Source organism: Toxoplasma gondii, chromosome XII (assembly GCF_000006565.2).
Source record: "Toxoplasma gondii ME49 chromosome XII, whole genome shotgun sequence".
In the NCBI taxonomy this organism is placed as follows: Eukaryota; Apicomplexa; class Conoidasida; order Eucoccidiorida; family Sarcocystidae; genus Toxoplasma; species Toxoplasma gondii.
Window position 1 is genome coordinate 6,541,810 of NC_031480.1, and position 23,731 is coordinate 6,565,540.

At 54.3% G+C, this 23,731-nt stretch overlaps 4 protein-coding genes across 4 annotated transcripts; 2 read left to right on the forward strand and 2 right to left on the reverse strand.

Annotated features, from left to right (window-relative positions):
• Positions 1 to 226: 226 nt before the first annotated feature.
• TGME49_277740 (zinc finger, C3HC4 type (RING finger) domain-containing protein) lies at positions 227 to 10,109 on the reverse strand. Its single transcript, XM_018781777.1, has 4 exons — positions 5,670 to 10,109; positions 5,205 to 5,305; positions 4,616 to 4,676; positions 227 to 4,318 (listed from the first exon to the last, which is right to left on the reverse strand). The coding sequence occupies exons 1-4, from the start codon at positions 8,166 to 8,168 to the stop codon at positions 1,646 to 1,648; spliced, it is 5,334 nt and encodes a 1,777-aa protein (XP_018635158.1). The 5' UTR covers positions 8,169 to 10,109; the 3' UTR covers positions 227 to 1,645.
• On the forward strand, positions 9,592 to 10,727 carry TGME49_277730 (hypothetical protein). The gene has a single exon (XM_002370437.2). It carries the CDS (start codon positions 9,848 to 9,850, stop codon positions 10,298 to 10,300), a length of 453 nt encoding a protein of 150 aa, XP_002370478.1. The 5' UTR covers positions 9,592 to 9,847; the 3' UTR covers positions 10,301 to 10,727.
• Positions 10,728 to 10,952: 225 nt separating this feature from the next.
• TGME49_277720 (GDA1/CD39 (nucleoside phosphatase) family protein) lies at positions 10,953 to 14,964 on the forward strand. The gene has a single exon (XM_002370436.1). The coding sequence runs from the start codon at positions 11,393 to 11,395 to the stop codon at positions 13,964 to 13,966; it is 2,574 nt and encodes an 857-aa protein (XP_002370477.1). The 5' UTR covers positions 10,953 to 11,392; the 3' UTR covers positions 13,967 to 14,964.
• An 883-nt stretch (positions 14,965 to 15,847) lies between these two features.
• Positions 15,848 to 23,599, reverse strand: TGME49_277710 (hypothetical protein). Its single transcript, XM_018781776.1, has 6 exons — positions 21,165 to 23,599; positions 20,638 to 20,725; positions 20,130 to 20,278; positions 19,434 to 19,619; positions 17,311 to 18,648; positions 15,848 to 16,377 (listed from the first exon to the last, which is right to left on the reverse strand). Exons 1-6 carry the CDS (start codon positions 21,471 to 21,473, stop codon positions 16,336 to 16,338), a joined length of 2,112 nt encoding a protein of 703 aa, XP_018635159.1. The 5' UTR covers positions 21,474 to 23,599; the 3' UTR covers positions 15,848 to 16,335.
• Positions 23,600 to 23,731: the final 132 nt, after the last annotated feature.

Below are 23,731 nucleotides of genomic sequence, written 5' to 3' on the forward strand. Positions count from 1 at the left end.
GTCAATTGAAAGTGCTTTGGTCGCTTCCATTGTTTTTTGATTTCTAAGGTTTCTTTATCAGTGATAGACTCTTTCGTTTACTAGATATTTCCTGAAACATGAGAAGACAACGTCCGGCTCGTAACAGAATGTCCGACGCAAAAAGCAGAAGAGAACCGAACTACAGGAGTAGGAGCTTTGATGTGACAGTTGAAAACTGTGCGAGAAACACAACCGACGTCACATGCCTTGATCTTTGCTACAGCAGTACGCGACGTGGAGAACAAGCCATGGAAGACAGCATTATAATTTTCGCCTTCAGTTGTACATTCCGAAACACAGAAAAAAAAGCGCGCATCACCGTGCACACCTGGGATCACGAGCATGTCCAGAGGGAGAAACACACGCCTGAGCGACTAGCCGAGATCTTCGGAAATCAACGAAGCAATAAATTTTCTGCGCTTGTGAACGATATGTGATCGCAACCAATGTGGAATACATTTAAAGTCGCAAACATCTGAAGTGCGATAAAGTGCCTGCTTTGCGGTGAACGAGAAACTCAGCGTGCATTTCTTTGATGCATGCATGCTCGAAGGGCCGCTAGTTGGTGGACTCCAATCCTTCTCCAAAAACTCCCGCAGCACATGTGCAGCTCTCCGACGGGGTTGTGCTCTCATGGTTTCGTGACCTCTTATTTGCTGTGGTCCTCTGTAAAATATATGTATACATATAAACATATATGCATGCAAAGGAGTACGAATACATATATATATATATATATATACGCATTATTACATATATATATATATATACGTATGTGTGTGCATACGTACCATTGTAGAAGGGAAGATGTGTGGCAGCAGCACGCGTTGATATCGATACATACATCTATGTACCGATATAGAAGTATGGAAACATACGTGGTATATACATTTATATATGTATATATATGTATATATATGTATATGAATATATGTATATATATATATAATATAGCTGTGTTTGTGTATATGTGGACGTGGGAAGATGTGGAGCTTCGGCGCATCTACGCGAGATTGAGAAACAGAGATGGTCTCCCCATGTTTCGGAGACATATTTGGAGAGGGCATCGGGGGAGACAAAGGAATCTTGCACTTTTGTTGCATCCCGCTCTCCTGAGTCGTCTGCTTTTTTACGCGTTTTCGGTTCTGCTTCTTCTCTCTGGCGAGCAGGCTCACGGTCTCTCTCTGGAGTTTACCGTGGGACACGTATCTTTTCAGAACAAGGTGAAGCATGTTTGTGTCTGCACGAGCACAGACGTTCACCCTTTTCCTTCTTCCCTCTTTTTTTTTCTTTTCACTTGGACACGACGCCCCCCCAAAGACAACATTTTCTCTCTTGGTCAGCGCGCTCGCTTCGCCTCAGAGGTTTCTTGTTCCGCACAACAGATCTCTCCTCGTCTCGTTCGCAGAAAAGGCGGGGGGTGATACAGTGAACAAAGGCTTTCTCGAGGTGTCTTGCCTCTTTGCATGCAGGATATCTCACCGATCCGACTGCTTCTTTCTCCCTTTCTGTACTGGTGAACACTACATTTGTTGGCGACGAAGACTCCCGTTTCTGCGAGAACAAAAGGCCCTTTACGTTTCAAAAGCGTGCACACAAATCCTCTCTTTCTTGATCGCTTTCCTCATCTCTCTTCTCGTCGATAAGAAGAGACCGCTCTCTGGTGAGAGACTGAGTCTCTCCGGTGGGCCTTCTCCAGAGACAGGTGCGACGGACTGCATGCAAGAGAAAAAATGTTGCTTTCGCTTTTGATTTTCTCTGAGTCAATTGCCCAACTCACAGGATAACCCACCAGGCGCCCCTTTCCGAACGTCTCTGCTGGCTCTCGTTCGCTCTCCTCTTCGTCACATTCTTCTTCATCATCTTCGTCGTCCTCTCCATCAGCATCGTCTTCTCTTCCCTGTTCAACATACACTTCTTCGTCTCCGTATTCCTCTTCATCAGCCTCGTCTTCTCTTCCCTGTTCATCATACACTTCTTCGTCTCCGTATTCCTCTTCATCAGCCTCGTCTTCTCTTCCCTGTTCATCATACACTTCTTCGTCTCCGTATTCCTCTTCATCAGCCTCGTCTTCTCTTCCCTGTTCATCATACACTTCTTTTTCATAGTCTCCTCCGTCGACCTCGTCTCCCCTCGCGGCTTCGTCATCCACTTCTTCACCTTCGTATTCTTCTTCTTCTTCGGTCTCGTCATCCTCTTCAGTTCGTGTGTATTGCATGTTGAGGAACTTGCCAGTCGAGTCTATCCCAGAGCAGGAGCACTGGAGAGAAGTTGTCTCGTCTTTTCGCGCCTCTGACGGGTCTCCAGCTTGGCTCTGGAAGGCTTTTCGGGCATGCGCTTCTCTGCGTGTGTCTTCCTCGCCTCTCTGAAACGAGTCTTGCCCGCGACTGTCGTGTGGTTTTTCGATCTTTGCATTCGCTTCGCGCTCCAAACTCTCCTCTTCGCGAGGAGACAGAAGGACGGCTGCGGGAGGACAGGGGCGAGAACGCATGAACCTTTGAGGCAAGGTTGAAGGTCTCACGTAGCGCTGTACGAGCGAAGTCCCCCAAGAGGCACTGGAGTCAGAGGAGAGCCTCTGCGTCAGCGTTGAATCTTCCGGTTCTTTTTCCAGGAGTAACACCGACGAAGAGCACTCCACTGCGTTTCTTGCCGCCACCCTAACTTCCAACAAGGCTTTCTCTTTCCCCCTCTTCTCCACATTCGCCGAGGACTTGCCCTCCGTCGAGCCTCCAGGACTGCTTCCTAGATGGCGCTCTTCTCTCTCTTTTTCCCCTCGTTCTCCCCTCTCTTCTCCGCGGGTCTGTCGCTTGACCGCGAGGCGAGTTGAGCGCTCCAGAGTAGAGGTGACTGCATGCGCGGTCGGGTGTCTAGACACCTCACGGGCCTCGAGGGGCGAGTGATCCGCGGAGGAGAGAGAGAGCGACAGATGCTCGGTGGCGATCGACGGACAAGAGGAGATTTCTGCAGCTGCATCTTCCACGTGTCTCTGGTCGCCTGGCGGATACAGAGAGAAAGCATCACCATTTGAAGACTGAAACGCTTGGGGAGGCCCAAGATCCACTGATGCATGCACTGAAAGAGAAGAAGGTTCGCTTCTCCCTCCCTCTTCGGCACTCGCGACCTCTGTCTCTTCCCTCGCCACTCGACTCTCCTCAGCCTTTTCGCAGACAGGGGAGACAGCTGTCTCTCCCCCTCTCTTGAGGGAAGGCGAGGAGGAAGAGCGAGACTCTGATGAGGAAGCAAGAGGCTCTGGAGACGCGGGTCTGTCCAGTTCCCAGCTCATCTTCATTTGAGCCCAAGCGACGGACGCTGCAGGCGTCACGGTGCGTGTGTCCAGAAAAACATTTGAGGCAGAAGAAGATGAAGAAGAAAGCGAAGACGAGGAAGCTGGAGACGCAAGAAGTGAGGACGAAGAATGGGAAGAAGACGTCGAAGAGGAAAGCGATGAGGATGAAGGGGAAGAAGAAGTAGAAGAGGAAAGAGATGAGGAAAAAGAGACTGAAGTGACAGAGGTAGAAGAGGAAAGAGATGAGGAAGAAGAGACTGAAGTGACAGAGGTAGAAGAGGAAAGAGATGAGGAAGAAGAGACTGAAGTGACAGAGGTAGAAGCGGAGGAAGGAAGACATGTTGATTCGCCTTGGTCTTTGATCGACACAGGTGAACGCGGAGACTGCGGAATGTTCATCGAAGCCGGACGCACGAAGTAGAGGAGTGAAGCGGAAGGCGCCGACGGAGAGGACGACGAGAAAACAGAGACCGAATCAGTGTCCACGACGCTTGTCTCTCCTCTCTGTCCTCCGGGGACAGTGGAGGCGACCGGCGAGTTGGAGGACGCAGAAGAGGAAACATACGACGCAGCGCGGGAAGAGGAAGCTGCACAAGACGAAGACAACCCACCCGAGGAAGAGACACCAGAAGAAGAAGCGACAGATGAAGAAGAAGAGGACGCGACAGATGAAGAAGAAGAGGACGCGACAGATGAAGAAGAAGAAGCGACAGATGAAGAAGAAGAAACGCCAGATGAAGAAGGAGAAGAGGAAGCGCCAGATGAAGAAGAAGAGGAAGCGCCAGATGAAGAAGAAGAGGAAGCGTCAGGTGAAGAAGAGGACTGAGAGACGGCGCCAGGGGACGGAGAAGGGGTAGGATTGGAGACAGACGCTCCAGGAGAGCGTCCAGAGGAAGCGAGATTCGCAGGAGTCGATCCGGAGCGCTGGCGAGAAGTCGAGGGCGTCGAGACGACGTCCCAACGCAGTCCATTCAGAACCTCGAAGCGGCAAAGCGGACAGCTTGTGTGTTCCTGTGGAAGAGAGAAATCGACTCTCGAAAAAGTTTGAAAGAGAAAAGTAGAGGACGAACGCGATCCAGGTGACAGCAAAGCAACGAAAGTGACGAACGCGAGCACGGACGAGGAAGCGGTACAGAGGGTACGGAGGTGTCTAGACAGCCCACAGCCAGCAAAGACAGTAGACGCGGCAGCGGATGAGAGCAGCACAAGAGCAGTGGGCGTTTTTGAAGAAAGCAGCTACTCCTGCACGATTTCTTGAGCGCATCAGAAGAGAGAGAAAACGTGGACTTTCTCTAGATCTCGACGTACTCTTAGCCACCGTTCGACGCACTCCGAGTGGAAAGCGTGAAGACAAGGGAGGCGGCGAAGTCTGAAAAAAACGCACAGCTCTGTCACGACCGAGTTTCAGACCTCGACGATGCCTGCATGTAGGTGAACTGTGATCGTTCAACGCGCGAGCACGCTCCGAACATGTGAGGATGGCGGGGAGAGAAAAGAGGAAAAGCAACGAGGTGGACAAAAACTCTACTTTTCCAAGGACTGTCACGAAAACGACCGAAACAGAAGGCGAGAAAAGCAAGGGGACAGATGGCAAAAAACCTGTGCCTCCAGCCCCAATTCACTCAAGGAGGGAACCGTAAATCTTGGTTTGCGTGTCTCCGCCGATAAGCAAGTAAATCCGTCGGTATTCTCAACTTTCCCCTTGCCTCTCCTCCCTATATCGCTCGTGAAGCGCGATTTCACCTTCCTTCGCAACTTCGTTGCTGTCTTTGCTGCTTCTCTGTTTGCTTTTTTTCCTTCTCGGTTGTCTTCCGTCTGTATCTTGCTTTGCTTCTCTCTTGTCTTCTGCGTTCTTCTTTGCTCTGCTTCCCTCTTTGCGTCTGTTGCTGCGTCTCACCGCTCTGCGTCTTCGTATTCCATTCGGCAGATGGGGCACTCGCGCAGATCTTCGCGCATGCGGGCTCCGAGTCGTGAATCGAACGCCTCTTCCGGAAGCCACTGCAGAACGAGAGAGAAGACAAGTGACACGAGAGTGAAGTGAGACACGGCAAGAAGAAGAAGGATCGAGGGCGAGAGACGGGGAAGGACGAGCAGCTGGGAACAGGACCCGCAGAGAGACCAGCAGGGACAACTCCGCGACTGAAAGGTGGAGATCTCGAGGGATCCACGAAGCAGAGAGACGAACGCATTCCGGTCACACCCCACATCCCAATGAACGAGACACAGAAGCTCACCTTTCACCCCAAACGCCTGAGCGTTATTAGCGCTCGAGGCGCGAAAGCCAGGCTAGCAAACTCCACTCACACTCGATCTAAAGACCTGCTGCTCTGTCAAGAACGACGCTTCGAAACGCTTTGCGTACCTGCAGAATTCTCGGAGAGAGTCCCCGCTGTTGGCTCTCGACGTCTGCATGCGCACCGGGAACCAAGGCATGGCGCACATGCACAAACTGCTCCGGTGGGTGGCTCTCGACGACGACGGAACCGTCTGATACGACTGTGAAGGCAGGGAGGAAGGCGACTGGGGCGAAGTCGACCCCGGAGCCTTCGCCTGCGTCCTCGGTCGCCACAACTCCCCTGTCTGTCAAGGCTCCCCGCATGGCACTCCTCTGCGAAGCCACTGGAAGGAGAGAGAAGCCGCCTTCCTGGTTGACGAACATGCGCTGGACCTGGCTCAGCGGAGCCTCGCGACTTCGGCGTTCCTCTCCACGACTCGTCGCTGGGTCTCTCGACTCGCGACGTCGAGGCTCCGCATGGTCGCTCGCCTCTGCGTGGGCAGCGAGAACTGCATGCATGTGTGTCTCCTGCAGGTGTCTCCAAGGCCCATCTGGAAAACCGAAGAAGGGGTAGAGAAGCGCGCCGAGGCTTCGAGGCTCCTGCCTGTCGGGGACGCTCGGCGACGCCTCTGAGCTTCTCACGTCCGCCGCGGAGGCCTCTGGAAAGGCCTGGGACGCGACAGGCGCTGGGCTCCACCCTGCGCCTCCCGCGAGGCGGGAGAGAGTTGAAGCGCCCGAGGCAGACATCACAGAGTGTCTCCGGAATCGCGACGTTCCCCCTGAGGGCTCGTAGACACGTTGGGCCACCGCACCAGGTCCGCTTGAAAGAGCTACTTGCGTCGGAGCAGGTGGAATCGAGTTCCGCAAAGGCGCCGTAGGGTGAGGGACATTGTGGAGACTCGTAGTCTCCGCAGGAGGGCGAGGCGAGACAGAAGCCCCCTGGGAATGACCCCCGATGATCCCCAGAGGGCCCCGCGCCTCGCCACTGCGTCGCCGCGATGCATGCGACCGCTGACGAGAAGACGCCTCCCGCTCGCGACTGTTTCTGCGGCTCTCCCCGCGCCCTCCTGTCTCTCCGGACTGTCTCCGCGGGTCCTCGCGGCTCGCCTCCGCCGCCGCCAACAAAGCCGCCGCCGGCGTCTGCATCTGGATCCGCCGCCTGAGGATCCGAGCCCCGTGTGCATCCCCTTCTGTATCTCTGGGCAGGCGTCTCTCTCGACTGTCGCGAGTCTCCGAGGAGACCTCCGCCAATCGAGGAACAGACTCTGCGGGGACGACAGATAGGACGCTAGGATCGCGACCGTCCTGTCTCGCGCCCTCCTCTGAAGCCCCACCGCCGTTTGCCCGCGCCTCTGCTGCGCGAGCGCACATCTGGCGCCTGTCCTCCACGCTCTGGAAGTGCAGAGACGCATGCAGAGGAGCCACAGAAGAGGAGAGAGAAGTGAGAGAAGAGGGGACTGGCCGATGGGAGATGAGACAGAAGGCGGGTCCAGAAGGAGAAGCAGAGGCGTGGATGAGGCCGCTGGACATACCTAGGCCGAGAGGCGGCAATGGGGGGAGGGAGGAAGACACATGGTTTTGCTCGTGGGGAAGTCTGGATCGGGACGGGTTCCTCACCCGACCGCTTGCGTGACTTGCTTGCGCGGAAAGCGCAGAGTCAACAGACACCCGCCGCGATCGCAGAGTCCCTGAAATAGAGCTGCCAGGTCCTGCAGACAGACGCCGGTTCCCCTCTCGGTCTTCGCTCGCGAGGCTCCTGTCTCTCACGGAGTCGCGCGCCGAGGATCGGCGGACGGCGTGGCGAACGAGCTGACCGTCATTGCTGCGGTCTCGGGGGCCTTGTTGGATGACTGGGAAAACCGGAGATGCGACAGCTTGGAGGGCGACTTCGTGTCGAGTTCGCGAGCAAATCGAGTTGCTGTGCGAGGCGCAAGCCGCCGACCTGCGGCGCCGACCCCGGTTGACTTCAACGAACTCCAGGGGGGTCTGCAGAGGCGTCCACACGACCTGCGAGTCGAGGCGAGAAGCGCGAGCGCCTGCGTCTTCTCCGGCGCCCGTCGAGAGCCTCCGAGACGCCTCAGTGCTGGGGGGAGAAGCCGAAGAAGCTGAGCGACGGCGGCTCCCGTCGCTGTTGCCGGACTGTACAGACATCTGCCGGGTCGGGGCGACGGCCGCAGGCGCGAAGGAGAAACCCACGGACGCGCGCCGGCCAGGCAGAAGTGAGGTCGAGGCGACTGAGTCTCCGGAAGACACGATTGGCTGCGTATAGGCCGAGCCGCCGACGCTTCGGCGCGAGACGCCCCAACCACTTGCATGCGACGCGTATGGAGCCGCCGATGACGCGTTGCTTTGTGCCTGGAGACTGTTGGACCTCACAAGAGTCGCAGAGGATGCGACAAGATGCGCAGAAGCGACTGAGGCGAGAGAGACTCCAGGAAAGGAGGAAGAAGCCGTAGGCTCGAGGGAGGAAAGAAACGCAGGATACGCGCTTTCTGCCACCACCGTGGAGGCCGGCTGCTCGGAAGCCGCCGCTGCGTGTGAAACGCCGGCCACCGGCACCGTCGACATGTAAGCTACAGGAAGCATTTTGAAAATGAAAGGGAAGAGAAGGAAGGGGAGGCGGACGCCGAGAGAAAGACGGAAAAACAGTAGAGTGGAGAAAGGCGGAAATAAGAGACGGGAGCAGAAGGCCAGATGACAGACGTGGAAGAGAGAGGTGCAAACAGCGAGATCCGAAAGGGCACTTGAAAACAAGGGAGACTGGAAGAAAGAAGGATGCACACGAGGCAGAGAGGAGGGAAGCTCAGGCGCGAAACAAATGGAATATTTCTTCAGGAGACAGCTCCAGATTGACGGAGTGGATGGTTCTGGCGAAAGATTCGCCAGTAAAGTTGAGGTCTCGATGGAGACTGGGATGCAAAAAAGATCACTTGGAGGCGGAAAATGACCTTTCGGTCGATGCAGGGACCGCCACTACGTTTTTAGCGCACCTCATCCAGAGAAAAGCGCTCCACAAACAAAACCTACGCTACAAGAAACCAGGTACAATCACAGTATAAATCATGACAAAATCGAGAAGGGCTCCCGCCAACACGGCGGAAAAGGACGAGGATTCATTGTGGCCGCGCCGGACAACAGAGTCGCTATAAAGAGTTGACTCTCGGAAATCACTGTGCGGCAGAAGCGGCGTTGGAGAACAAATACATGTGTACAAACAAAAGTGTCGGCACGAAGACACCCTACAAAAGAGACGGCGATAAATGTGTTCGATGCGATTCACGTGGCTCCACGAGCCTCACTGAATTCCTGCTCTTGAAAGTCGACGTTAGTTGACCGCAGGAGCCCAGGGGTGTTGCAAAACTGCACGACGAAACTCCACGCGGTGAAGAATGCGCCGCAAACAAAAGAAGCTCGTTCAAATGATAATGCATGCTGAGCAACTACGAATGCACCCCAGTTTCGGTATAGAAACGTGCTGCTACTCGAAAAAGGATGTTGAACACGAACGCGAGTCGGAGCTGACACACTGCAGCTGTACATACACCTCAGACACGACTGTGTCAGTGAGCCGCAGGACTCGCCGCAATTTCGCCCGAAAATGACACGAATTCCAAATGAAAGATCGCGGCACACTCAGGGCAGACTCGGGTTCCATCGACTGCTCCGCGGAAAATTCGACGAACGGAGAGACAAAACCCGAACTTTCGCGTTGGAACGCGCGTGCACGGAGCGCCTGGCGCGTGCAGTGTGACCCGCGCACACGCACGGACATCTGTGACTCGTTGGAGAAAGGCGGAAATCAGCCTCTAAACGCAGTGCTCTGCCCGCCTTTTTAAAAGAAAGAAGCACTATTCAAGCCCGCTAAAATATAAAGGGGTGTGAAGAGAAGATTCCGCGACGCGAAGCCGTGAAACCCAACGCTATTTCTGCTGTTGCACAGAACGAGGTACCGACACCGCGAGCAAGCGTCGTTCCAGCACCTGCGCAGCTTTGAGCGCTGCGGCACCTTCGGGCAAGGTCTGGCGTGGACGGAGTTTTTCGACTTCCCCACCCGCCGACAGAAGGTGTTTGCGGATTATGTTCACTGCTTTCTGCCTCCGTTGTTTCTCCACGGCGCGAATGCAAAGCAAGTCGCTCTCTCGGGCAAAGAACCTTCGTGTGGGCCGCGCGACTGCGTGATTGGTGTAGAAAGCCGTGTTGGCCTCGACTTGCGAGCGCAACAGCAGAGGGACGACTGTTCCTGCGAAGCCCAGAAAGAACGGAAAATGCGTTGGCCCGATGCGGCAGCACAAACGTCATGGAGATTCACAGCTGAATTCTACATTCTCGTGCAGAAACGTTGGACGAGTATGCGAGCACGTCTCGCTATCTTTTCTCAACCTCGCCGCTCGCGACACGGCTGCCCAGATCAGCCAGACGGCTCGGACGCATGGCAATCTGCGACGCAGAGAGTGACCGATGCCTCTCTGCTTCTCGAATTCGCAGTTCCGGCCTTCACACCCTCGAATCCGTCGGTTTGCACGTGGCCTGTCTACGAAGAAGTGTCAAACCTCCAAAAACCGGAAGTGAAGATCTGTTTCGTGGAAAAATCTCGAATATTCAGAGATGCCCACGACCACGTATACGGCACTTGTTTGCTTGAGGCGCGTTCAAACTCTCCGTCCGCCTCGTCTGTTGAGACTGGATTCCAAAATCGACAAGGCTGGTCTGGTTCTTAGAAAACTTTTCCCGTCAGCAGTTCTCTAAAGAGTCACGAGCCCTTCCACTCCTGTGTGCCGAAACACGGAAAACCCACAATTTAGCTGCAGGACAACCGTTCACTTTCTACGCGACTCTTCACCACTCTCTGAAACACACGCCACCTAGAGCGTACTGTCAACCAGTGAGCACCGCCGACAGGGCGGAGCCTGCCGCGCTCACCTGCCAGCACATGTGCATTCGTGGGTCACGGAACACGGTACTGATGAAATTATGAGAGAAAACATGAGCAAGGGAGAGTCTGAAAGGGTTTGAGCCAGAATTTACACGCGAAACTGTCGACTCCGGAGCACCCCGCATACACTTGACCCCACCCTCGATTTCGCGTACTGGACTAGATTTCATAGCGAAGAGCGCAAATCAAGAAGCAGCTTTTTCTTCTGTTGCTAACCCTCACCCTCTTGGGTTTGTTTGTGAGTTCGTGGGGCCGCGGAGGTGGCGGAAAAGTTCCTTTTTCACCCCCAGAAAAAGGGGGCTGCTGCTGCACTCCGACACCGGCCTGCCTCGCTGTTTGGCTAGTCGCGCCAGGTGGTCTTGTCTAGTGAAATTGAAGCGAGTCGGCTTTTTCGCGGGATGACGACGCAATTTGTTGAGTTCTCATCGTTATTGGGGACTTTTGGGGAAGAAACAAGGGCTGAAGAGGCGACGCTGAAAGCGTTTTCTTGCGCGCGCTCCGCGGGTACTCGCAACTTGTGTCTTGACTCTCCTGCTAGACGACTCCGAGCATGTTGCGTCTTTTCCATTTGGGCAAGGCAGCGGTACGGAAACTCGAGCGCTAAGGACTCCTGAAATTCCGCAATCATTTGCGTTTGAAAGAATCCAACGCGACATTCTCGCAGCGAAAGTACCCGACTTGTCGTCGTCGTTTCACTCAGCCCCGAATTCGCTTTCTGGATTTGAATCGCCCGGAATGGATACAGCCTCGCTTTCGTGTTGTTTTTTTTCTTGTCCCTGACTTTCCTTCAGACCTCTGTTCGGTGTTTCGCTTCGGGGCGACCAGGCATCTCCGGCATCGCCTTTCTTCGGAGTTCTCTGGGTCACGAGCAAAAACCATGGCTGAACGCGAAGCCGAGGATCGTCTGTCTTCTCGGCGTTCGCCGCCCTTTAGGGTCTTTTCGTTTTCGCTTCTTCTCTTGCTCTTCTCGAAGACAACATGGGAGGAAGCGGCTGCAGTCGTTTTGTCAGGAAATGGGGGGAGAGCGCGAGACCTCGACTCCGACGCGCTCGGCGGCAGCATGCGTCCGGAGAAAGTCCATCGCTTTCGACGCAGCTACGAAACGGGCGGCGATCTCGTCTCTGCCTTGGAACTTTCTTTTCTAGATCGAGCTGCCAGGAGCGAACAGGGAGAAGAACGCGCCTCTGCTCCTGCTTCGCCAGTGTCTACACTTCGGACGCCACTTTCCGGTCCTGTCGCCGCTCTTCCCTTTTCGCACAGACAGACACAATCTCTTGGTCACTCGAACTCTTTAACCTCCGCATCTCACCCCCATGCTCACCCAGCAGTTTCTTCGTATCCCGACAGTTCCTTTCCTTCGTCTCCTCCTACATTTCTTTCTCCCTCGTCTTCTTCCCCCCCCTCCTCTTTCTCTTCTTCCTCAACTACAGGTGCATCCGTTTCTCCACTTTCTTCGTCTTCCTTCGTCGAGGGGAGCTATGCGGAAGAGAATGACGCAGCGCTGTTGTCCTCGCTGATGGAACAGGCGCCAGTGAGACCTCCAGAACCCCGCGATAGTGGCGGCGGCCGCCGCGTCCTCGAGGAGTTGATGCTGAGTGAAGTCTCTTGCAGACAACTCACGCAAGCGATGATCGTCGTGGACGGCGGCAGCAGCAAGACGCTTCCTTCCCTGTTCACTGCGGTAACCGAGTCTTGTCCGCAGGAAGGACGACGCGTGTTGGAGGGGACATTGAAGTTCGTGGGCGAAGGCACAAAAGTCGCTGGCGTCCGAGATTTGCTCGAGGACTGGCTGGACGCCCACGCAGGGAAGGACTGGGAGTCGCGGGAGCTCGACGCCCAGACGCTCATGCGTTCCTTTCCGTCGATGCAGGAGCAGGCAAACAAGCTCGTGGCTCGCCTGATTCAGGACGTCGTCGCTCTCCTCAACTCGCGGCTGTCGGAAACCGAGAAGGAGGAAGTCAAGGCGCTGGGCGTCCCCGTCTTCTTCCATACGACGGCGGGGGTGCGGGGGTTTCCTGACTGGTACCGAGACGGGATGTTTGTGGCTCTTCGTCGAGCCATCAACGCGTCTCCGCCTGTCGAGGGCTACCTCTTCTTCACCAACAAGGACTGGACGCGGGCGATTTCCGGAGAGGTTGAGGGGATATATGCGTTTCTGACGGCGAATCTCCTCACGCGCAATTTCGAGAGACTCCTGGAAGACGCGCCCGGGGTCAGCAAAGAGTCCGAACTGCATGCGCACCGCAAACTCGCGGGGATCGTCGAAGTCGGCGGCGCGTCCATGCAAATCGTCTTCCCCGTCAGGCCGTTTGTGCCCTTCCCTCCGTTCGCGAAAGTCAGCAATCTCCAAAAAGAAGGCTACCTGCCCCACTCCTACCCTCCGGTGGACCTCGTGGCGGTCTCCTTCATGCAGCTCGGGGCGTCCAGCGCGAGCGGCGTCTTCCTCAAGATGCTTTGCGGCAAAGAAGAGTACCTCCGCGACGGAATCTGTCGGAATCCATGTCTGTTCCGAGGCTTTGAACAGGCGTGCTCGGCGGGGGAGGTGACCATTGGGCCGACCGGCGAGATCCACGTGAGCTCGAACTTGCGCAAGAATCGCCTGAAGCCTGCGGCAACGTTCTGCGGGGGCGGGAACGCGGAAATCATGTACAAGTTGTCCAACCGGATCGAGTGCATGGCCACTCGAATCAATCCGCTGTTGCCCCTCGAGCAACGCATGCAGATTCCGAACTGCGAGAAGATCGTGGGGACGGGCGACTTCGCGGCCTGCGCCAAGGAGGTCGAGGACATTTTGATCAACCCAAACTTGCCGCTGCCTGCGAATCAGGAAGCGGTGTCGCTCGGCTTCGAGACGCCTGCCCAAATCTTCAAGTTCATCTCCTCGAGTGCACCGCTCTTCGTCACTGGCGCCTCGCTGGTGACACCCGTCAAGCTCCTCCAAGCAGTGAATCTCCTCCCGAAAGACTTTGACGGAACGGCGCGCGCCCAACTCGTCGAGGCAGCCACCAAGTTCTGCGCGACTCCCGTTTCGCGCGAGAGCGACGGTTCTCTCTCGCTGCGCGTGGAGGCGAGCGCCCAGCGTCCTGACGCTCCTCCCGCGAAGCCTGTGAAGCTGACGACGCTGAACTACGAGACCTGCCACCGCCTAGCGATGGCCGCCTCTGTGCTCCAACAGATCGACTCGGGCGCGCGGAAACCGAACTCGGTTCGATTCGAGACAAAAGTCACAGACGACGGCAGGGAGGTGGGTCCCTTTGGCTGGCAAGCCGGCACCATTCTCCACCATGTCGCGAACTCGAGGCAGTGGAGCACGGCTGCCTACGAGCTCGGCGTAGGCCATACCTTCCACGACCGGAAGATCGCTCTCGCGGACCGCAAAGTCGACGAAAGCCTCGAAGGTACGAACGCCGCCAGTGCGGAGGCTGTCGTGGCTGCCGAACCGTCTGTGTGAACGAACGAGAAACGGTCAAAGACGAAGAAGAAAGGCTGGAGAAAAGACCGTGAAAAGACGAGGCGGCAGGGTGACCTCCGCTTTCTTCGACGACGCGGGTCCGCCTGTGCTACGGCTTCTTGTCGAAAAGAAGAGGCGTGAGGAAGCCACTCACGACAGGATGAACGCGGGCGTCCAGATCGCCATCTTCCCTGGGCGCGCGGCCTCTTCTGGGGTCGCCGGGTGAACGCGCGTCTGAAATGCCGCGGAAAGGGGAGGCGACGAAGCAGGACGCAGCGATCTTTTGTGCCGAGCAGAGGAATCGAAGGGAGGACGGCGGCCGAGCTCCCGAGAGCGAGAAAGGAGTAGGGAAGAGAACGGAGCACAGGCTTGAGGAGAAGAAAGCAGAGATGGAGAAGAACCGCGTTCGTCGAACTGAAAAAAGACGTCGAGTTTGAGGAACCGTGTAAAGAGAGGAGTAGCAAGCGTCGACTGTCAGAGGCGAGAAAAGAGAGACAAGACCAAGGAGGGTGTTTGGCTCTCTGGAGAGAGGAAAAGAGGAGCGAGTTGCAGAAAGGAGAAAACAGATTAACAACAGCGACCACTGCGTTCTCTGCGCCTGCAGCACACGCGCATCTCGAGGGAATTTTTCAGTTTTTCTTTCCTTCGTCGCAAGAGTCTGCCGCAGAAAAACGCCCAGGGACAACCTCTATGCCGCCTGTCAAAGAATCGGCTTTCTTGTGAAGGCGAGACGAGAAGAGACGCTGGGCGTCTGCCACCCGTCAGACACCCGAAATCCGTCTTCGTCTTAGCCGCGCCTGCCATGTGAATCTAAACGTGTTGCAATGCACGCGTTTTAATTGAACAAATCGATTTGCCTTGTGTTTTTCGCGGCTCGCGGACCTGCCAAAAATCCTCAATTTACAGTTTTTCGAGGAAGTCCGTCTCCGTTGCCGCTTCACCTGTGCAGTGTCGTTTTTCTGTCATTCTTCCAGACATTCAAGTCTATACGAATCACGAATCCGAAAAGGACAAGACGCGACACTGGTCTCTCACGCACCCTCCTTTATACGCTGACCAACAGATACGCATGAAGAGTTAAGTAGTCATATACACACATGCAAAGATATATATATATATATATATATATATTCAAATACATCTTTCACGTATTTAAAGACATCGCTCTGCTTGCGCTCACACATCCTGTGTTGTACAGTCCACTCTTTACGCAAACATTAGTTCTCTCAAGCTTGAAGCTCCCCAAATGCAAGCATATCTATCTATCTATCTATATATATACATATGTTGGAATACAAGTCTGTGCTTAGCTCACATTTCCGGGATACTTCCTTTCACATATTTCCGATCCGAAATGAGATATCTCTCTTGCTGCGCGTGCACCGCCACTTTGCCTCCATGATAAGCTCGACGATGATAACTCTGAAGGCTTGGGGGCTCTTGGCGCTTCGGAGCCTCTCGCCCCGTAGCTCGAGCTCCGCCGTTTCCTGGTGCGGCTCATAAGCGGAGGCACTGCCCTCCCACAGAGGGCGTCGTAAATCGAACAGCGCTCTGCGTATGACATGAAACGCGAGGTACAGGCCCAGCTGTTTACGAGTGTGCATCATCCCAGTGGAGAGCTTGAGACAGCTAAAAAAAGGGTGGATTTCATTCTCCGGCGACCGGAAGATGCTCCAGTTTTCTTAAGGAACAGTCCCCAGTTTTCACACGCCCACAGTGGACTCTTTCTTTCAAGGCAGTTGAAAGCGTTCGACCTTTGTCACTGTCTCGGTTTGGTCTCTACTCTTCAGAATCTCTGAGGCGAACACAGCGTAGGTTCTCTCAGAGAAAAAAGGCACCGAAGCTCTTTGGTTTATCGCCTGGAAACGCTGTTTGTGAGAGACAGCCTGCAGGTCCTGTTTGTGTTTTCTTGAAAAACCAGACTGTCTTTAACAAGAGAGAAACGGTTCGAGCGTCTAGGGTATCGCATCTTTTCCAGAAAAGCCGTGTCAGATTTTTCTAGGCATTCCTCGACAGAGGGAACAAGCGCAGAGACCACGAAAAAGGCGATCGAAACAAGAGGCAAAAACGCATGTGTAGGGAGACGCGAGTTGCATTGTCTCCGTCCAGTGCACTGAAATTCTAAAAGGGATATCTTCCTCACGGAAATGTCTAGAGGAGACACAGCACAGAAAGTCGAGAAGCAGTTGAGCGAAGAGACATGTGACGACCGACAAGAAGAGAATTCTCTTTGCCTGTCGTGTGATCCAGGAGAAGAAACTGTCTCTCGTCGTTCGCTGCTTCTGACTCTGTCCTGATGCTCTTTCCCTCTCCGATAAGAAAGACAGAGACGCCTTCCTTCTTTCTTTTCCGGCGCCAGGAGGGAGTGCCTAGGAAGTTGTTCCCAGACAGATATCCACCCAAGTCGCCTCCTGAACGCAACCGAAAAAAGACGAGAAGAGAATCTCACGTCAAGCTTGAGCTGAGGAAACGGCGCTGAACTCCGGAAGTCTCTTCGCGCAACAGGCGCGGCCCTGGTTCGGACACTTGGAGAAAATCCGAGAGAAAACACTGGAGTCTGTTCACGTCTAATCAGAGTAGGAGCTTAACAGAAGACCTGAGGACGTCTCAGAAAAAACATGCGACAGCATGGAGGCGAATGGACATGCGAGTCATCGACATGCACAGCAGACAGAACCGCACGACGTTGTCGTCCACTGTCTCGCCTTATATTCCGTCTCGTCTTTCCTAAGGACGAGCAATATCGAGTCCACAGAGGAACGGTCGCACATCAGAAGACTCGAACGTGAGAGGCGCCATCGAACGCCCACGGTGCCTTTGAAAACCTGAGTGCATGCGGCATGCTTGCCATCGTTCCAGTCTCTGCGACCAGTGGAAATAATCTGCCCTGCCTCTCGCGTTGGAGTGCGGTGTATTTCCACCTACAACCCTCTAGGAGTTCTGGAAAAACGCCCATGTGCTTGCAGTCTCTCCGAACTCGCGATCCTAATTTCAAACGCGCCTTTTTTTCTCGATCTCTTCATCTTGACGAAACTCATGTGCACTGGGCAAACACTCTTACAGGGAGAATCCTGAAATCCATGATTCTCAGTTCCCTTCGGCATTCCACTCCTCAGAAACGCTCGTTTCCTCCTACATATTATTACGTAAATACAACTATATATACATATATACAACTATATATACATATATATATACATATATATATGCACATATATATATATATATATATATAAATGTATATGTAGACTTCATAGGCTTGCAAAGCCAGACGCTGCGGTCTTCTTCTCTGGTGGGTGTATGTACACCTGAGGTGTTCGACTCGAGAGACCTTTGTCTCTTACTTGAGAAGCGGAGGCAGCTGGCGACTCTGGCTGTCTCTGGTTGAGTTTCCTGGAGACGCGCCGCTCCGTGGACCCAAAGACTTCGTCGCTGCGGCGCAGGCTCTCCGCTGCCTGGGCAGTCCCGACGCTGATTGTGCGCCGTGGACTGGTCTCCTCTTCTCGCGTCTCTCTCTGTACCACAGTGAGGGAGAGCATGGAGCGATCTTCAGGATTCTCCGTCGCAGCGGTGCGTTCCGCCGAAGCGCCGAGTCTCGCAGGAGTCGCTGGACTCCCCTCCTCTCCGCCTCTGTCTCGCGCCTTGTCTGCTGCATGCGCGTCCCTGAGCAGGGCGGCGGACTTGAAGCGGCGCAAGTCTCTTTCGGCGTGGAACTCCCATCTGCAGTCTTCGTCTCGGAGAGGGAGAGGCGACTCTGCGCGAATGGAAAGAAACTCTTCGCTGCCGGCATCGTCTTCTCTCCGCGGAAACCAACTGCGCCCTTCAGCCGGCAGAGCGTCTGTCAGTCTCTGCAGGCTCTCACCGTGACGACGCGGCGAAGGCGCCATCGGTCGCCTCGCGGGATGTCGCAGAGACGCCGGCGTCCTCACTCTCTGGTCGATGTCCAGATATCTCCGGTTCACCTGTGAAGGCAGATTCCTCGGCACACTCAGGCCTCCACTCTCTTCCCTGAAACCTGCTCTCTCTCTCCGGCCTTGGTACGCCCTGCGCGAGACAGCGCTCCTCTCCTTCAAGTCTCCATTTGGAGGCATCCGCCGCGAGAAGAACGCGCCTTCCCGCGACGCATGCAGATCCGTCCTCGGAGGGGTCACGGCGCGGCGGGTGGGCAGACGGTTCACGGAGTTCGAAAGAACATGGATATCCCGATCGCGGCGGAGTGAAACTTCTTTTTCGAAGTCTTCTCCTTCGCTGAGAACGCCATCCCTCTCGAGAGGTCCGAGATCTTCGCGGCGACGCTTCTGCGCAAAAAGACTGTTTGGAACCAACATCTCCCGCTTCTTCCTCGCTTCTCCCACCCGTTGCTCGGAAGAGAAGCTCCGCGAGAAAACCGCCTCTTCGCGCTCCGCTGAACGTACACCGCAGGGCGAGTCCGCCGGACTTCCGGCCGACACCCCTGGTGTAGCTACAGCCGAAGGGGCGCTGAGGCGCGGCGAGGCGGCCTGCAGGGGAGACGACTTCCTTTGTTCCTCCATTTCTGGAAACGATGGCTCTCGCAAACGCAGAGGCGACACAACCGGGCTCTCACGTAAGGGAAAGCAAGTGGAAAGACTCGCAGGAAACGTCGCAGGCTCGGTCGATTCTGCAGACGAACTGGCATTTGCCAAGCAGGATGCCATCATCGACTGGAGAAACAAACACACAGGCAGTGAGCGGAGTCAAGAACTCCATGAAAAGGACGAGAGAGAAAAACAAGAAACGACGCGGTCGTCAATCGATGCACAAATAACGAGTCTTTCATATCTATTGAACAGCACCAGAAAGACACAGTGTAAATGGACAGAAGCAAATCGGAAGTATCGCTCCAAGAAATATATACATACATATATACAAATACATATATATACATATATATATATATATATATATACATACATGTATACATGTATACATGTATATATGTATATGTGTATATATGTATATGTGTATATATGTATATGTGTATATATGTATATGTGTATGTTCGCGTGAACAATAGACAGATTGTGTTTGTTCCCGAGGCTTCTCCTCGATTTGCAGTTCTTTTCTCGTGAAAGAAAAGTTCGTTCACTATCCTTCTTCTCTGTTCATTTCTCTTCTTTCTTCATCTCTTTTTTTGGCACCTTCTCGACTCTCCGTTTCTTCTCTTGAAAAAATTAAACGCAGTCTGCCGCTTCTTCTTTTAGTTCTTGCTTCGATTTGGCCGTGCGGCATGCACAGCCCCGCTCCTCGCAGGATTCCTCCACCGACAATCCGGTGAATCGTCACATCCTCGGATTTCCTTTTTGCATCCGGCTTCGTCGCAATTGCAGCTGCATGGCTCTAGCACCCCTGCAGATGTATGTACACTTGAACGCGCCACTGTGCTCACCCTTTCCTCCACAGCGCTTGCTTTACAGAACCTCCACGCATGTTTCGTTTCTTCACTCACCAGTCTGGCGCAGCGGCGTGTGACGTCTTGAATGAGGGCGGCGAAGTCTCGCGCCTCGTCTTGCGCCTGTCCGCGAGTCTCCTCGGAATTCCCCGGCCCTGGGTGCGCTTGGCGATCGGCTCTGCATGCAAGGCGCGTACGCAGCCGGACGTTCTCGCGGTTCTCGTCCACGATCTCCGTCAAGAGCTGAGGAGAAACAAACAGAGGCAGAAGAAGAGAGGCGGCCCAAGCAGCAGCCGTAGAGGACAGAGAAACAACCGGTCCCCCGAAACAAAGAATGCGCAGAATCAGGTGAAGGAGCGAAAAGAGCGCAAGAAGCGAAGCAGAAGCGAATGCGCGACGAAACAGACTGAAGGGAAGGAACGAAACGAACGCACGGATGTATGGATGCAGGGAAGTTGAGTCTCCCGCAAGACAAACGTCCAGCGTGGATATGCATGCGAGAACGACTCGAGAGCCACAAACATAGACAGACACAGAAATGGGTGAGTCGCCGTACATGGCCGGCCACAGACAATCACAGTTGTTGCAAAAGGCGCATTTCTGTAGTATGACTATAAGGGTGAACACCTGAGGAGATACACCGCCGTCGCAGCATGCATTTGAGGGGAACGGTTCGCGGAGACTGCGCGCAGACTTTTTTTTGTCGACGGAGAGCAGAAACGGTTTGTGGTTCAGGGTGGAGAGAATTCGGACCTGGTCGAGTTCAGCCTGCAGCTGTCTCTCTTCTTCTTCACTGTCTTGCAGTTTCTTCTGCAACTCTTTAACGCCTTCCTGCCGTCGCGCAACGTCTGCTTCGGCCGGGTCTGCGCCTTGCTCCGCAGACAAACGCTTCGCGCGAGCTTCTGCAAACGAAAAGAGCCAAGACGAGAGCACATGGCGGGGGCGAAATGAGACAAGAGAGGAGAACAGGAGGACGAAGGAAAGAGACGCAGAAGAGAGACGACAGAAGAAGGAGAAGAAGAAGGAATAGGAGCAAGAGACAGAAGACAGGAGAGGACGGAGAAGAAAGAAGAGGGGAAACGACGAGAGAAGAGAGAGGAGAGGACAGCATAGAGGCAGAACAGAGAGGAAGGAAGAACAGTAGAAAGGAGGAAAGAATGAGGAAAAAGGACAGGGAGAGAAAAGAAGAGGCGGCCGACTTTCAGTTCGGCAAAATGACCTGACATGTTTGTTCTTCAACAATGCAATCTTTTCTGCTTACCTTGCACACAAAGAGAAGCTTGTGGTTGTTCGTATCCGCATTCGCATGCAGCGGGAGGATCCAAAACTCGATAACGGTCTAACCACGTCTGCAAAAAAAAAACCAACAGAAACCTCGAGTCGACAGCAGTCCAACTTTCCTTTCCAGAAAAACTCGCGCTCTCCCCCGTCGGCTCCTCCTCCCCCCGTCTAAATGTTCGATCTCCTTCCTCTGTGTCCTTCTTCTACCTTCTTGGGTGTTCCTCCCCTCCTCCTTGCTCTCGATACTTGAAGCTCTCCTTCAGCTCTCCTTCAGCTCTCCCGGACCGTCTCGGGGCTTCTTTCGCGTTTTGTGCCTCCTCTTGCTACGTCCGTCCTCTTCTTCTCCCTTTCCGTTTTCTTCTGCCTTTCCGTTTTCTTCTGCCTTTCTCCTTTCCTGCTCTCTTCCGCGTTCCTCCTCTTTCTTCTCCCTTCTTCGGTCTCCGCCGGTTCCTCTCTTTCTTCTCGCTGCTCGACTTCTCGCAGTCTGCGAGCCGTGTTTCACCCGACCCTGTAGACAGCAAGTTCAGCGAGGAAGGCGCGCTCTGTGCAGACGCGTTGAATCACCGGGTGTCGCAGAACTTGTAAGCAAGGATCCTCGACGCCCGGCAGTCGCTTCTCCGAGATCTTCACAGAGAGGTCGTTCAATCCCTGCTCGACGATCTCGTCTGTCAACCTCCTCAGTCGCTCCCACAGCGCGTCCGAGTCGACTCGCAGACACCGCAGACAGCGTCGCCACAACAGCCGCCCTTCAAACGCCTCTGCATACGGTGGCGCCCGCGGCGCGCGGCGCTCTGCCTCCTTGGCTGTTTCTGTCATTTTCTCCGGCGGAAACGCGAAGAAAAAAGACCGGCGAGCAGCAGGCGAGCAAAGACCGAGAGGGAAGCGGTCGTCACAGTGGCGCGCCAGACAGACGCGAGAGCCTCCGGGGAGCGACGGGAGTTTGAAATCGAAAGAGCGAGCGCGAGAGCAGAGAGAGAAACGAGAAACAGAAACCGGGAAGCAGACGCGAGCAGAGAGAGAAGGACTAGGGGAGAAACAAAAGGGAGACGCACCGATACGACGATGAAGGAGCACGGCAAAAACTGAAGAAAGAAACACCAGTGCAATGTTCAGAGTGAGAAGGTCGGCGGAAAAACTCAGATGTGCAGAAAAGCTCGAAAGCCGGAAGAGCCGAGTGACATTAACGCATGGCACTGGGAGAGAGGGGAGAAATAACTGAGAGGAGAAAAAGAGATGGAGAGAAAAGAAGAGACAGGAAAAAAGAGATGGAGAGAAAAGAGGGGAAAAGAACTGGCCGCTTCTCTCTGTGTTGACGCTCCTCGAGGCATGTGAAAGAGCGCAGAAGCGCAGTGCTCTTTTTTTCAGAGGAGACACGAGCCCCAGAAGAGCGAATCGACGAAAAGGAGAAGAAGACGAAACCTCGGCGCGTCAGAGAGAGACATATCAGAGAGAGACATAACGACGGATTCTCTTCAGAAAGAAGCGGGAGAAAGGGAGAAGCTGGCGGGGGAGACGGAAAAAAGATGAGAGAAGGGAGAGAAGGACTGACGAGTGAAGACAGATTCCTAAAAGAGACGAAGGAGGTCGTTGGAAGAAATGGAGGACCTAGGACGGAGTGGGGCAGACAAAGAGCCTTCAAAGACCTGAAGAGAATGCGAAGGGCATGCGTCAGCAGAAGGTGCAGGGACGGGGAGAAGGAAACATCGCGGGGAGAGCGAAAGTCAAGTTTCAACAGGGCGGAGGAAGACAGAGCAGAGACGGAGAGACAACAGAGAGAAAGAAAGAGGGCAGTAAATGTCACCACGATTCGAACGGAGAACGGCAACTTGTTGCCAAAGGGTCGACACAGAGAAGAAAGAAGAGACGAAGAACGCGGAGAGAAAGAAAAGATCCGCAGACCAGACGAGCGCGAAATCTCTCTACAGACGAAGAACAAGAGCGAGTTTAAGGCCGAGTGGAGAGAGAAACAAAGGAAGGGAAAAGGACGGGCGGGAGGGCAAGCAGAGCAAGCGATGAAAAAAGAAGGAAGGAGATCTCTTCTCTCTTGTTCTGTGCACGTCAGATTTCCTCATGAGAAGCGAGAGCAGAGAGAGAGCAACCTCCTTCCATCTGAGAACGAGAGGGGAGATTTCAAGAGAGGGGGAAAAGGACGGGAGAGGAGGGACGATGAGGAAACAAGAGAGCTTGCTTGCGCCCCCAGCGAGCTACGCACTCTCTCTTTCTCTCTCTTTCTCTTTCTCTCTCCGTCCTCTCTTGTCCAGCGACATGTGGAGCTTTTTTTTTCATGCACAATGTCTCTCTCCCGTCGCGCGAGAAAGAACGAGACTGGCGAAGAGTCTTTCAAGAAAGAGACCCTCTCTTGTGAAAGAAAAAAGTCTCAAGACGGCGCTGCGACGACCCCAGGACGATGGTTACCGTGAGAAAACCTCCGTCCGTTGCGCATGCAGGACAGCTCGCAGCGTTGCCTCAGTCTGTGTCTCTCAGATGGACAAGAACAAGCGCGGGGAAACAGGAAAGGCGCTTTTTGCGTGTGGAGGGTGAAAGAAGAACTCGACAGTCTCGCAAAAGCCGAAAATCGCAATGCCGTCCACCCGCGGATGCGCGAGAGCTCAGCGGAGCGCGATGGTCGGACAGGCGCCGCAGCTCGCATCATATCGCCGTCGAGGCGGATTCTGCGGGACGGCCGGGGGACGTGGAGGAAGAAAGAGGAAGATTTTCCTTGTTCTTCACCAGGAGGCGTTCCAGGTGCATCTTCTTTTTCCTACGGAAGGACGAAAACGCGGCAGACACGAAAATGAAGAAAACAGCGGGAGGCAACAGTCAAGACGCCTCCATGCGTCTCAGCCTGGACACAGAACAGTTCTTTCCGAGTGAAAAGAAAACCTGGGAACGCCCCGCTCTATAGCCAAAGAAAACCAGATGCACAAGCACTCCAGTGTCCCTCACTCGTTTCTAGAGAAAAACACAACGAACGACTAACAAAAGTACTCCTCTACCTGTCAATACAATCACATACATACATTTGTGTATATATATATATATATATATATGTATGTAGATAGATAGATACATAA

Coding starts and splice junctions, on each gene's coding strand:
- TGME49_277740 (XM_018781777.1), bottom strand. CDS start 8,168: ATGCTTCCTGTAGCTTACATGTCGACGGTGCCGGTGGCCGGCGTTTCA. Junction 4,677..5,204: donor GAATACGAAGACGCAGAGCG/GTGAGACGCAGC, acceptor CGTTTTTTTCAG/ACTTCGCCGCCTCCCTTGTC. Junction 4,319..4,615: donor GCGTCGAACGGTGGCTAAGA/GTACGTCGAGAT, acceptor TCTCTTCCACAG/GAACACACAAGCTGTCCGCT.
- TGME49_277730 (XM_002370437.2), top strand. CDS start 9,848: ATGCGTTGGCCCGATGCGGCAGCACAAACGTCATGGAGATTCACAGCT.
- TGME49_277720 (XM_002370436.1), top strand. CDS start 11,393: ATGGCTGAACGCGAAGCCGAGGATCGTCTGTCTTCTCGGCGTTCGCCG.
- TGME49_277710 (XM_018781776.1), bottom strand. CDS start 21,473: ATGACAGAAACAGCCAAGGAGGCAGAGCGCCGCGCGCCGCGGGCGCCA. Junction 20,279..20,637: donor AGCTTCTCTTTGTGTGCAAG/GTAAGCAGAAAA, acceptor TTTCGTTTGCAG/AAGCTCGCGCGAAGCGTTTG. Junction 18,649..19,433: donor CACGCCGCTGCGCCAGACTG/GTGAGTGAAGAA, acceptor TTGTTTCTCCAG/TCGATGATGGCATCCTGCTT.